Source organism: Hydra vulgaris, chromosome 06 (genome assembly GCF_038396675.1).
Source record: "Hydra vulgaris chromosome 06, alternate assembly HydraT2T_AEP".
In the NCBI taxonomy this organism is placed as follows: domain Eukaryota; kingdom Metazoa; phylum Cnidaria; class Hydrozoa; order Anthoathecata; family Hydridae; genus Hydra; species Hydra vulgaris.
The window spans coordinates 10,174,445-10,189,904 of NC_088925.1; the positions used below are offsets into that span (position 1 = coordinate 10,174,445).

Below are 15,460 nucleotides of genomic sequence, written 5' to 3' on the forward strand. Positions count from 1 at the left end.
TAGCATCAATACATCGAAATTTGGTGAATTTATTCTGTGTAAATATGATTAATTTCATTGGATTGGTATGAAAAATGAAATTGACAATATTGAGCAAGATGTTATGGTAACATTTATGCACTTGCGTGGTCCATTTAAACAAACAACATTTAAACAAACTTTTCAAGCCATCTAAAGTATTATTGATGCACCTGTAACAACAACTGAATGTATGTATACTTTGGACCATTGACGCGTTTAAGCAAATCTTAACACAATCTTGACACTTTATATATTTGTATTTTACTTTGTAAATAATTAAATAAAATGGAACAAATACAAACCAAAAAATTTTCAATTATGACAAGACAATTTTTTCAAAGTTATCTTTACATTATTGAAAAGGCAAATAAAAAAATTAATTTTTGAGAAAATAAGTGGGGCATGGCCCCAATGCCACGGACCCTCTGGTCACCTGCCCTGGAAACAATTTTAACACGTGTTAATCAGGACTACACAAATGCTGAAAGTTTCAGAGCTCCAGTTTATCTGAAAGGTAGTGATAAATATATCACAAGAGTGCGCTACAAAAAAAGTGGAGCACTTGCCCCAGTCCCCCCCCCCCTCCCTTTTCTAATGTCTTGGGGCCCTGAAAACAATTTTAACATGCACGTTTATTGGCACTACAGAAGTGCCAAAATTTTCAGACCTCCAGCTAGTCTGGAATCTAGTGAAAAATCAATTGCAATATTCTGCTACAAAAAATTGAAGACTGTACACTGTTATCCATATATGGAAATCTATATACTTGCAGATCAAAATCTTTAAAGTTTTTGAAAGATCAATGAATATTAAATAATGTGTAATTTTTTTTTTTTTGATATCGTTTTTTTGTAATAAGGCCACTGGGGTTTCTTGAGCATTAAAAACAGGTATATAAAAAATTGATTATTTTTAATTTATTAAAAAGCCTAAATTTATTTAAATTGATAATTACAGGTACTTAATAATAAATTTTTATAATTCTGATCATTTCATTGGATTTGTCAACTCCAAAAATAGCCAATTACAAACTTTTAAGAAAAAAAATCAAATACTTTCAAAATTATGTGACTTAAAACCTCCAAATAAATGTTGCAATTCTGAGGGGACAACAGCGGTCTGGCCAATATCTGCTAAAAGTAAAACAGTCATATTTCAGGATCTTTTTGGAGCCAGAGGCTAAAAATTTCAAGGAATTCTTATTTTACTAGGTACTCTCAACTGTATAAAAATCAGCAAAATCTGAGATGTATGGTGTCATGATCTTAATCATTTGACATGGAATTATCCTGTATTCAGTTTTAATTGAAAAATAGAATCATTTACACACATAAAACAAATTATCCATTGCATAAGAAAGTATTTTGCAATGCTGCAGTAAGTTTCCCTGAGTGGTACTGCTGTATTATAGTCTTTTACAGAAAAAGAAAAGTTACTACAACCATTAATTAGAAAAAGCGCGTTTACTAAACAGATCATTTTTCAGCTTGATCTATTAAGCTGAAAGTTTATCTATAAGGTTTATCTATAAAGCTGAGGCAAAGACTTAAGGGGTAAACAGATTCTATCTGTTGACCAGCCTCGCACCCCTTCTTCATCTATTAGGCTGGCGTAGATGTATTTTTAATACATTGTTTCCAGTTTAGGATGTTGAATGCTAGATCTTCTTGACTCAATGCATTGGTTTTGCTTGTTTCTCTGTTTTTATGACTAGGCAACTCATTCTATTATCTCCTAATGAGGGTACATCTCTAAAACTCAGTTTTAATAGTTCTGAGGTCGGCTGGTAGTCAGGTTTCCTGAACTCTGTGGTAGCTCTCAGAGAGGCTGAGTCCATCAACAGCTGAAAAAGATCAGAGTACTAACAGTGCCATGTTACACATGGATGATGTTCCTGTTTGTACTTTTGGAGTGCATTGCCAAGGCTACATTTGGAGCCCTTTGTTACGGCTTAGGGTTTATTAATAGTAATGAGGCAATTGCTTGGGCTATTAAACAACGTACTGAGTACTATCTATGCTTTGAGTCAAGTTCTTAAACAAATTTAAAAATGAATAAAGTACCAAAAACTATAAAACACAAAAAACCATCGTCATCACCAAGTTCTCTAAACCTATCATTCACTAATACTCGTGGACTTCGAAGTAACTTTTCTTCTGTTGAGTCTTATCTGTTACAAAGTTTACCAGACCTACTTGCTTTTTGCCAGACTAAATTAAGTTCAGCTGTCTCATCTTGCGATTGTAGTGTTGATGGTTATCTTCCTTTAATTCGTAAAGACTCCAATAGTCACATGCTTGGCCTGAGCATTTACATTCGAAAGAATTCACCTATTTGTCGGAAATAGTTTGATCACTCTAAAACTATTATCTCATTCTTCTTCATCATCTGAATCCCCCTATATTTTTACCTCTTACAACTACCTTAAAGCTGACTGGGACTCTTTCCGTGATTTTCTTCGTAATGGCCCTCGGGTAGAAATCTTTTGTCTTCCTGCTGACAAATGTGCTTCTTACATAACTTTGTGAATTCAGGCTGGCATTGAATCTTTTATTCTCTCTTGATGTTTCCAGGTCAAGCCTCACTCTTCTCCATGAAATTGCTACCGCAATTTCCAATTGAAACCATTACTTCCATATCTATCAACAAAACAATTCTTCAGAATAAAGATGTTTGTTTACTATTGCTAGAAACAATTGTAAAATGGTTTTGTCTAACACCGAAACCCACTTTTCTCAGGTTATGAAATCTCGTATTTCATCACAAATATTAGGCTCTCGTGACTTCTGGAGAATCTTTAACAGTATCAATAATAAATATAAATCTATTATTTCACTTCTCTTGTATGGTTCAGACTTTGTCACCTCACCTAAAGGCAAAGCTGAATTGTTTGCTAAGAACTTTTCATCAATTTCATCTCTTGATTCCACTAGTTGCGCTCTACCTGATATAGCCGTCAAACAGGTTGATCCATTGCTTGACATTCGTATCACTCAAGCTTCGGTATCAAAAGTAATTTCCTGCTTATACTCTTCTACAGCTTGTGGACCAGACAACATACCTGTTATAGTCTTGCAGAAGTGTTCTCTGTAGCTGTCATCTATACTATAATTCAAAATTATTTAACAATTACTTGTTTTCCAGCCTGCTGGAAAACAGCATCTGTTATCCCTATTTTTAAAAATTCTGGAGAGCGATCTGATTCGTCTAAATACCGTCTCATTAGTCTTCCTATCGTAAGCAAGGTTTTTGAATCTTTAATTAACAAACACTTAATCTCTCACCTTGAATCTAATAACTTACTTTCTGACCATCAATATGGATTTTGATCTTCTCGTTCTACAGCTGATTTGCTAACAGTAATAACCAATAAGTTTTATCATGCATTAGATAAAGGTGGAGGCGTTAAGGCCATCGCTCTTGACATTTCTAAAGCTTTTGATAAAGTTTGGCATGCTGGTCTTCTCCATATGTTTTCTTCTTATGGTGTATCTGGTAACATCTTTAAGATTATTGAATCTTTCCTTTCCAATCGTAATATAAAAGCTGTCCTCGCTGGACAGCACTCTTCTTCATATCCTGTAACTTTAGGGGTTCCTAATGGTTCAATTCTTGGCCCTATACTCTTTTTAATTTACATTAACAAACTTCCAGATATTCTCACATCTAAGGTGGCATTGTTCGCTGATGATACTACCATTTATTCTTGTCATGATAAGAAGCCAACATTCTCCGATTGCTTGGAGGGGGCATCTGAGCTTGAAAAGGATCTCACTTCTGCTACAGCATTGGGCTCAAAGTGGCTGATGAACTTTAATTCAGATAAAACTCAATTTTTTTCAGGCAATCGTTATCACAATAATTTAGATCTTCCCATATTTATGAACGGTAATGTACTTGATGATTCATCTACCATTTATCTTCTAGGATTAACTCTTACTTTCGATCTTTCTTGGAAACTATATATAAAATCTGTTGCAAAATTAGCATCTGCTAAGATTGCATCTCTTTATCGAGCTTGACAGATTCTTACTTCAGATTCTATTCTCTATCTCTATAAATCTCAAATCCGACCTTGTACTGTTGCCATATTTTAGGTGGATCTTTTAATGATGCCTTTTCTCTTTTAGACAAGGTGCAAAAATGCATTGTAAACAAAGTTGGACCTGCTCTTGTAGCCACCTTCCAATCATTATCACATCGTTGTAATGTTGCTTCTCTTTCTCTTTTTTACAAATACTATAATAGGCACTGCTCTAAAGAGCTAGCGTCTCTTGTGCCATCTACTAAAATTCTCATTCTTGTGTTACTCGTCATTCAATTAAGTCTCATTTTTCAAAGTCTATCATTTTTCTGTGACTGTTCCTAAGTGCTACAAAAACTCTAGTTTTTTTCCTCGAACATCAGTTCTTTGGAATTCACTTCCTTCATCTTGCTTTCCTGATTCATTTAATTTGCGATCTCTTAAGTTGTCTGTCAATCATAATCTTGCTCTACAATCTTTATCTTTTCTCTTCCAGTAACTTCCAACTCTAATAGTGGTTGCTTGCAGCCTTGTTAAAAGCTATGATGTTAAAAAAAAAAAAAGAAAAAAAAGCTGAAAAAATTAACGGCTCTTAAAATATTTTTTTACTTGCCCATAATTTATATAATTCATTTCATTCAATACAAACTCTAATTACAGATCTCTAAAAACACAACTTTTTCAAAATATGTCATCTAGAATTTTCTCATTGTTACTTATTTTATCATTGTTTATTATTGTATTGTTATTGTTTATTTGTTTATGTTATTGTTTGTTGTTAACTATTTTAATTGTTATGATTCTATATCATGGTCGTAAACATTGAAATTTTTTTCTAACATTGCGTGGAATATTATTTGTTTTGCTAAATGCTAAATTTGAAAAAAATTTGATTTATTGTGCTGCAAAGCAGAAACTGATTTGAATCCCTCATCTGTGCGCCCCATAAAATATGTATTCATAAACATATGTAAATTGAATAAGAATAAATTTAAAAAGATGCAAATCTACTTTTATTTTACAAAATGTCTTTCAAATTCTGCACGAAAAGTTATGTGCAACTCTAAATAAATAACTAACTAGAAATAAACAATCTAAATAACTCCCATTAAAAACTTAAAAAAAAATTTTAGAAGGAGCTTTAGGGTTACTTCTGATATTAATTACAGAAGTTATGTACAATTTCTTGCTTTGCCAAAAAAAAATAGATTTAAAGGTGGCAAAAACTAAATTTCTAAAAATTTTTAAAAAATATCAAAATTTTTAAACTCGATTCAGAGTGAACGAATTACTTTCCAAAATTTTTCCCTAACAGGTTTTCTATTTATTCTGATCAACGTATAATTAATTTAACCAATTTGGAGGGGGTTACTTCCATTGACTTACTGACTTTTTCTAAAAAATGGTTCTCAGTTGTTAAAATTTTGTTGTGAGAAAAAAAGTAAAAATGTTCATAATCATCTAGCATTTGACAGTTAAGCCTGCAATAGCCTAAAGTAAAATTTATATTGAAAAAATAAGGAGGCTGATTTTTTATGTATAGTTTATAAAATAATTTCGGGTTATTTTTAACATTTCAAGATTCAGTGAGTTTGATTAACAATTGGATTTTCTCCAGTTTATACACATAGAAATAACCATCGTTCTGAAATAAAAAAGTGTACAAATACTGCTTCCATACTTGCATACTGCAAACTCTATTTCAGCTTTATCTTTTTTAACAGCAATTTCTACTTCTAATTCTACTTCTGTCTTTTTTTTTTTTGAGGTATTTTTTTTTAATTTTAGTATAATTTATTAAAACCCCCTCACATAGCCATTTAACTTTGAAACACAAAATGTCTGTATGGAGAAACACAGACCAAACAAAATCTGTGTGTGAAGAAGCACAAGCCTAACAAAATCTGTGTGCGGAGAAACAAGTTAAGTGTGGTTATCATTCATAAGATAATCTTGACCAGATTAAAAATATCTTATGAATGACTATGATTATCTTATGATTAGTTTCTGATTTTTTAGTCTAAAATTTAGTCTGAATTTTTATTTTATGCATTTAATAAATTTAAATAGTTTTTTGAACCTAAATATCAGTATTATTTAATATTTGTGTGTACAAATGTTTTAGAATCTAAAATCACCATTATTTAATATATATATATATTTTTTTTTCACAGTTGTAAAATTTTAAAATGAAACTATATTTAAAACATTTTTCTCTAATAATTTTGCAACAGGTTATTTAATAAACAATTTTGAAAAAGTTACCATTTTTTTATCTTAAGAAAAATTTTTAAAGTTTTATTATCTTTATTTTCGGAACCTCTAGAGATAATTTTATAGTTATTTTTATTTATGTTATGCTATTTTATTTATGTTATGCTATTTTTATTTATGTTATGCTATTTTATTATTTGTAACTGTTGTTGTCTGTCTATCTGAAGAGCCCATTTGTAAAACGCGCCGAGTCCAAGTAAACTCATTTTGAGAAAACAACAAAAAACTAAACTCTCTGTATCGCATCAACAGAAATTGGTATTTTCTTTGTCCATTTTTAGGACCAAAAGTTTTTAAATTGGTTACATAAAAGATTTCAATATATAAAATGTGGAAATAGAAATAACTCAAAATTTTTATTTTTGTGACTTTTTTGCCTTTTGCAGATGGGCTCCTTATCTATTTATCTTTTTCTTATATTATCCTTATCTATATATCTTTCTATCTATCTTTCTTTCTCTCTCTATCTATCTGTGTATAAATATATATATATATATATATATATATATATATATATATATATATATATATATATATATATATATATATATATATATATATATATATATATATATATATATGTATAGATAGATAGATAGATAGATAGATAGAAAGATATGTAGATATTTAATTGGACAAATTGTTTTTCATTAAAAATATTTTATTTAGTTCTAATTTATAATTAGTTTTGTAAGATACTAATAATTTTCTGAAGGTAACATAGTTGAAGTAAACATAGTTGGTCCTTCTCTTGCAGCCAACCGTTATCACATTGTCATAATGTTGCTTCTCTTTCTTTTTTCTGTAAATACTATAATTGGCACTGCTCTAAAGAGCTAGCATCTCTTTTGCCATCTGCTAAAATTCATTCTTGTGTTACTTGTCATTTTATTAAGTCTTATACTTTTACTGTGACTGTTCCTAAGTGCTCTAAAAATTCTTATTCATCCATTTTTTTTCCTCAAACATCAGTTCTTTGGAGTTTGCTTCCTTCATCTTGTTTTCCTGATTCATATAATTTGCAATATTTTAAGTCATCTGTCAATCGTTATCTTGCTCTATAAACTTCATCTTTTTTCTTCCAGTAAATTCCAACTCTAATAGTGGTTGCTTGCAGCCTTGTTAGAAGTGAAGATGTTGAAAAAAAAAAATGTAAAACATAAATTTTTTCCCTTGAAAAAATTATTTTATGAAATATTTAGGAGCAAAATTGTTTAAAATGTTTTAGCAATCATGGCTCAAGCAAAACAATATTTTAATGAGAATCAACAAAAATTATTTTTGGATTTAGTTAAATAAATAAAAACTTACATAACTATCAAGAGACTGGATTTCAAACATTGTGAAAAAGTTTGAAAGTTGCTAATCTGTAAAAATTTTGAAAGGATGGGGCGCAAACATAAGACTACCATCAAAGAAGTTAACTTGATTGTAAGATTATTCAAGAAAAATAGATTTGAGTCATTGAGAGAGGCTGCAGAATATATTAAACAACAACACTGAAACTAAAATAACTGATAAAAATGATAAATCCAAAATTGTTTACATGAAAATAGGTTAAAAAGCTCATAAAAAACATTTTCGATACAGCAACATAACAAAAAGCAATTATTATTTGCTAAAACTCATGTTAATTAGCCAATTTCATTTTGGAAGGCAATACTGAGGTTGGATAAAAATTTAATTTAATACATTGTGGTGGTAAACAAAATATTTGGAGAAAAACTGTTGAAGCTTACTGTTTAAGTCGCATGGAAAGAACCATTTAGTAATATTCTATGTTTTAATATTAAAACATAGAATATCACTAACATATATTATCTATGCATTTTAGATTTTTCTAATATGTCAAATAAATATAGCAAAACTGTTGTTGACAAATATTCAAGAGTATGGACAAAAAATTTAGTTTCATTTGAAAAACATATAACATTAAGAATTGGTCTACTTTTTATTGAAAAACCATTCATTTAATAGAATGCTAAAAAAACTTTTATTATTAGATGTTACAACTAATCGACATCAATTAAAAAAAGCAGAAAAGAAAGAGTAAAGTTAGTTGCTGTTGAAATATGTGAATAATGGAACAAACTCAACTTTCCAAGTATTTCTAAAAAATCAGTTGAAAAAAAAATTGAAAAGGTTATAGAAAAACATGACAAGTATCTTAAAAACCCTGGCAAAAAGGAAGACTGCTCTGTTTTTGGAGATCTTTTTGATATCACCATTATTAAGGGCATGTGGCTTAGTCTGGAAGATAAAAAATTTTATAACATACAATTATTAAGTTCAGGAGAAGTTGGTTACAGTACTAACACATAAGTATCATTTCATCCATCAAAAGTCAGAGTTTGTAATGCAAAAGATACAACTTCGACAAGCAAAGTAAATAATTTTCCAGTTAGCAGCTCAACTGCATCAAAAAAAAGTGGTTCAGATTTAGATTCACAAAACAATTAAAAAATCAAGAAAGAGAGTATACAATAGAACCAAGTTAGCATCTAATCTTGTGATAACTGAATCTTTAAGTACAAATAAATCAGCTAGAATCTGTAAAAAGTTATATGAAAAAAGTATTGAAACAGAAACTCCAAGTCAGGCAGGAATATGGAGATCAATTATAAGGCAAGGGGAAAGAAAGAAGAAAATTATTACTAAAATAGTACAAGAAGAACATTTCTGCCTACATTTTGATGGAAAGAAAATAAACAAGACTGAGTACCAAGTTGTCATACTTCAAAATGAGAATAATAAAATCAATTTAGGAATTTTTAAGTGTGAAAGTAGAAAATCCCATGATATTTTTGAAGCTTTAAAAAATTACTAAATGATTTTGATGCATATATTACTATGATTATATGTGACACAACAGCATAACACAGCATATGTTGACAAAATACAGGAAAATTAAATGTTATAGTTGTAAAAATACAAAATGAAATGGAAACCAGAGGCTTTACTAAACCACAATATTTAGGATGTCAGCATCATATACTGGATCTCATTTTAAGATATGTTTTGAATCATTTTGTAAACTATAAATCAATAACTCCTGGTTTTGATTATAAGTTTGTAAAGGATTTAACCGAAAATTATGAAAATCTTCAAAACAATTATATATCAAGCTGAGCCTAATTATTACATAAGCCTACGATGGTGACATGACTTCAAATTTCTTTATGAGTTATGTGAAGCTTTTTGTTACTTCAAGAATCAAAAAAGATTACCAAAAATTAAGTGGCATAAGCTTCCTCCATTGCAAGATAGAACTCTAGAGCATCATATGTTCTTATTGCCTATTTTCTTATACCAACATAAAGGTGTGAACTTGAATGTGCAGCAACCTTTATTGCAAATCTGTGGAAAAACTTTGGTTCAGCAAAAAATTATTTGGTGATAAATTGTATGACCATATATTAGATGCATTGACTGAACTTAAGTGTACAGCTGCTTTAAAGTGCTTTATGAAACACTGTAGCAAAGTAGATAGTGCACTTCATATTCCAAGGACAAACATCATTGCTGAACTTGGTGTTAAATTGATGGAAGATCTTAAAAATTCAAAAAAATGGGAATATGCAAATGTCAAATTTATTGGAAAGAATGACATGTGAAGCATTTAATTAACTTGCAGAAAATAATTGCTTTTATTAATCCACTTAGGTGACGTAGTTTTTAAATACTAAATATAATTTACAGTTTGTTTTATTTATTTTTGTGGCTGTTTATAAATGTGTGGGAAATAAGCTTTACATGTCCTTATGTAATATATGGAAAATCATATTATTAATTAGGGGGGTGTATATTTTTGCAGCTAGATAACTAATAAACTAGTTTTTTATCAATTACGCAACATTTCTCAGGTTATAGAAGTATGGCCACTAGACACTAGATAATCGATCTTGAGTCTCAATTTATTGTCTGGTATTGGTGTGATACCTTATAGTATTGGCATCGAAATCACGCAATACTGATATCAAAAGTATCATTAATGTTGGTATCATTTGGTATCATGCGATACTTTACAGTATCAATATTGAGATCACGCAATACTGGTATCGAAAGTATCGTTTATGTTGGTATTGTTTGGTCTCGGTGCAATACCTTACAGTATCGATATCGAGATCACGTGATACTGGTATTGAAAGTATCAGCTATGTTGGGTTCGTTTGGTCTTGGTGCGATACCTTACAGTATCAATATCGAGATCACGCTATACTAGTATCAAAAGTTATCGATTATGTTGGTATTGTTTTGTACTGATAGTATCATTTGATTTTGCAACTCAGATCATCATGAGAACTTGTATTTTATTTTTATAAACGATTAGTAATTTGAAATACTAAATTAGTATAATAAATGAGATGTATATAACTGACTCATTTATTATAAAAGAAAAAAAATAAGGTGGTATGACATCATGTTTATCATGTAATTTCTCATCTGTTATCTTATTACAATTTTTTCTTTCATGATTAAAAGGAAAGAAAAGATTTTGTTTAGTATTTATTTCTATATTAAATTATTACAAATAATTAAATTATGGGGCAACAAAAAGGAAAGGGGGTACTATATGGGGCAACTACCCCCCCCCCCCCCAACCTAAGAAATGTCAAACTTCAAAATATTTTTGATAAAATTTAAAAAAAGCAGAAAATTTATTATTTTTCTCAAAAAAAAAGTATTTATATAACTATTTATTATATTTATTAGCAAAATTATCGAATTAATCTCCAAGGGAATAGTTTTACAATCATTAAAAAGAGTTTTTCATATAATTCTCCAAAAGAAATTGCTTGTGATGCAATCGTTAATGATTATTCTAAACAAATATTAGAAATGATTGTCTAAAGGGAATTGATTTTGTAACAGTCATTACAGTTATTTTAATTTAATTAGTTATGTGATATCGCATCCATATTTTAATTTCTGGTATTCTCACCTGGTCTTTTGTTGTGTGTTCAATATTCAACAACTAAACTTTAGTTTTAAACAATTAAACATAAGTATACTTTAGTTATTAAAGAAAACTAATCTTCACTCTATGCCTTTTACAACATCTTTAATCTGGGATTATTTCAAGAAAAATATAGGTAAGCACTACTTTCTAAGTATTGTTTATACTTTATCTCAAAAGGTAATTGCCGGCAATGCTGGGAAATAATCCTGAGATTAGGTACTGGCAAAATTGTTTTTCTATATAATAACTCCATAGCGTAGAAGTTTGCGTGGCCAAGGAGATAAAGTTTTTGTCAGTGAGGTTCTATTCTTCTAGGTTCAATTCTTCGCAAAGTATATAACTATTTTAAATTATTTTTAAATTAAAAATGCAGTTTTTTTTTACATTTTTGTGTTATAACTATTATAATTTATTAACTATTAAGATTTTAAAAAAATTTGATTTAATTGGTAGAGCAATAATTCATAAATCGATTGATTTTAGGGAAAACGCGCAAACCACAGTGTGCTAAATTGACTGCCAGGTTGTATGTCTGCCCACTCTCAATTCTTTTGTTTCATATATAAATACCTACTAATTGTAAAAAAAAAAATTAAGTTCACACCTATCAAAGGGTCTGTTTTTGGTAATAATATTTCTAAAATTATTTAACCTTTGACATTTTTTAGATTTTAAAATTTACAGTAAATGCCCCCAAAATTTAATTTTGCCCCAGGCCCCAAGTGAGTTTAAAGCGTCCCGACTCAAACACAACATAGGAAGTTATTAATCGAACTTCAAAAGAAAGAAGATGAGCAGAGATAACAAGTAGATGAAGAACTAAATGCAATCGAGACAGATTTTTCTGTATCTGCAAAAGATGTAGCCTTCAAAACTTTCACTCTTCCGAAGAAGGCGGTTACAAAAAAGTGGCCACTTCAAGATAGGCGTCAATTAGTAGTTGATCATGACATCATTACTTTGCCATAACCACCAACCACTGATATCATTACGTTGCCATAACCACCGACCACTGGACATCAAGGGCAAATGATTCATATATATCTCGCTAGACTTTGCCCTATAGAAATTTACATTAGAAGTGTGCCTATTCAAAGAGAGGCACACTGGTATCAACATTGCAAAAGCACTTGATAACACACTCTCATACCCTGAATCATTAAAAAAAAATACCCAATAAACTGTGTGTTATTGATCAGGCATCAAATATAGAATGCACTCTAAACTTGTCTTTAATAACTAAAGAAAAATGTACTCTAAACTATGTCTTTAATAACTAAAGAAGAAGGCTATGTTACATGCAGTGATCACAAACTCAACACTGCACTTCAAAGTATAGTTGAGGGTACCCCGGAACTGAAAGATGCTTTTCTTAAAGCCAGCTCACTTAATACCAGGCTTCATAAATCAACAGCCTTCAGTGCTTCGTTAAAAAATGCTTGTTCCAGGTTAGATTCAAAATACCCTCGACAGTAACCACGAGATGGAACAGCCATTATGATACGCTGCACGCCATGCTTCGACTGAAGGTTCCACTCTATACTTACGCGATACATAAGGTGATGATTGGAAGAAAATGGTACTTACAGATAAACAGTTCTTACTCTTTGAAGCTATTGTTCCAATGCTAAAATCTGTTAAAGAATTATCAGTTTTTTTATCTTCTGACACAGAGATCCGAATTAACATGTCACTGTGGAAAGTAACAGCACTCACCAACTTCATCGAGAGAAAAAAAATAATCATCTTACGAAGGGAAACAACAAATTAGTAGAAAAATTCTTGGAGGACTTATTATCAGAATTAAATAAGAGATTCCTAGACAAAGGCCATAAATTACCTGCATTTGCACTAGGACATTACCTTCATCCATTTTTCCATGGACATCTTTTTGATGTTTACAATGAAAATATTCAAAAACTGGTTGAAAACAATCCCACAACCAAAGAATACTTTGAGAATTCTTTATTGTCTGTCTCCAGTAATAATAATGCTAGTAACGATTCTGGTGCTGACAATGCACGAGGTTGGAAGGAAAATGAATATAATATTATTTTAGCAAAGTGTAAGGAAGATACTAATTTACATCATATACATGAAAACCCTCCTATTTAACTAGAAATGGAAAAATACCAAAAAACAATAAGATCCAAAAATGCAGGTAAAACTGATACCTTAGCATAGTGGAAGCAGCATGCAACTGAACTTCCTATCCTTTCAGGTGTTGCAAGATCATGGTTGGCAACTCCACCAACCTCTGCATCATCTGAAAGAGCTTTTTTTGCTTCTGGTCTTGTCATCACTGATTGTAGATACAATCTTGATAGTGATAAGGCAGATAAGCGTGTATTTATAATGCAGAACTGTTCCGCTCTTGAAAATTACATCAAAAAATGGTCCATGGAACAAGAAAATGAAGATGAAAGTGATATAGGATATGAACCAGACTTATCTTTGTCAATATTAATAGAAGAAAATCCACAAATACCAACAAAAGTACAGCAAAGGAAAATACAACAAATGAATGATAGCCAAAGTATTGCAGATTGTTAAAAAAGCTATAACTAAATCTCTAAAATGCAATTGTACTTAAAAATTTCAATAAGTCACATTTTAATTTTTTTGTTTTGTTTTATTGAGAGTCTTGATTCGAGACCATTTGATACTCTACGGTTCTTTTTATTATTGGTATCCTTTGGTATCGAAGCGATACTGATAGTAACAAATTGGTACATAAGCAATACCACACGATACAAGACCATCCTTCTCGGTATCGACTTATACGATAACGATTATCTAGTGTCTAATTATCTAATGCCCATAAAAGATTCAAAAAAATGTTTATATGTCTTATATACATTCCTATGCCATTCATTTGATCCTGATCAAATTCAACACAGGTAATCTATGCAGCAATGGGAATAAGATAGGCTCTATATGAAGTGGCCATCTTTAATCCGCTATTACGAAGTGATTTTTTTGTTTACTTCTGTTAACTCTGCTTGGTTAGAGTTAGAGTTGGGGTAGCAACGTATAAGCAGGGTTGAATTAAATTTTAAATATTATTTTTTTCTAAATAAGCTTTGTAACATGGAGCAAAGTTGGGTGCCAATAGTATTATGAATATATTTTAAAAATATACGCAAATATATAAATTTGTAAACTTTATAAATGTCTTTAATGATTAAAGTGTCTATTTATAAAATTATTTTTTTTCTAGTTTTCTAGGTGACATTCTACAAACAGCTGCTGGTGCTTGGATAGGACTAAATGATAGATCAGTTGAAAGCAAATACATTTGGAATTTTCAATCAAACAAGATTTCTGAGTTTTTTTCTTGGGGTGAAGATGAACCAAATAATTATAACAAAGGTTGCAATATTGAAAACTGTGTTCAAATTAAAAAAGAGACTGCTAAATGGATTGATTTGATATGTGGAGTTTTCATGCCATATGTATGCCAAGTCGATGCAGTATATAATGGTTTGTTTATTAATTGTTGTTCAGATAATGATTTTTTTCATGGCGTTTATATTCTGTTTATTACTCTCGAGTCCTTGTATTAATACAAGGGGGGGGGGGGGAGGGAAATTTTAGTACAAATCTAATAAACGGGGGGTTTTAATAAAAGGTGGGGGGGGGATTTTTTATAATACAATATAAGTATTTATTATAAAAGATTTCAGTTTATAAATCTAAACTAAAATTTTTTACAAAACACACATAAAACTATTTAAATCTAGCGTGGCTTGCGGTCAAATGCGCATTTTCGAACAGCTGTTTTATAATAATTTCAATAGGATTTAACATGTTGGTATAAATTTTATACTTTAGTGAGAAATAAATTAAAAGCTCATTTTCAATAAATCGAGATATACTTGGTCGGTGATTTTTAAAGCCTGTTTACACTGAAAAGTTTTGTTTTGTCAGTGACTGAAATAATTATTTTCTAATATTTAAGGCCATTTTATTTTTTGATAACAAGCAAAAATTAATAAAGGGAAGGGGGAGGTCTTAATAAGGTTGGGGTGGGTGGGAAATTTTCCAAAAATTAACAAACGTTCCCTCTTTTATTAGGGACTCAACAGTAATATTTGAATTTGAAAAATATTAATTAAAATTTATTTCCATTTGAAACATATTTGCATTTAAAAAATATAAAAGTTAAAACTTTCATTTAG

The 15,460-nt window shown here is 30.2% G+C and overlaps 1 protein-coding gene across 1 annotated transcript in view; it reads left to right on the forward strand.

The window, feature by feature from the left end:
- LOC100200640 (C-type mannose receptor 2) overlaps nucleotides 1-15,460 on the forward strand; it is a 57,000-nt gene that overhangs the window by 40,484 nt on the left and 1,056 nt on the right. The window contains exon 8 of the mRNA XM_065798478.1: nucleotides 14,500-14,762. Within this exon, the coding sequence (XP_065654550.1) occupies nucleotides 14,500-14,762 (263 nt within the window). The remainder of the gene's footprint in view (nucleotides 1-14,499; nucleotides 14,763-15,460) is intronic.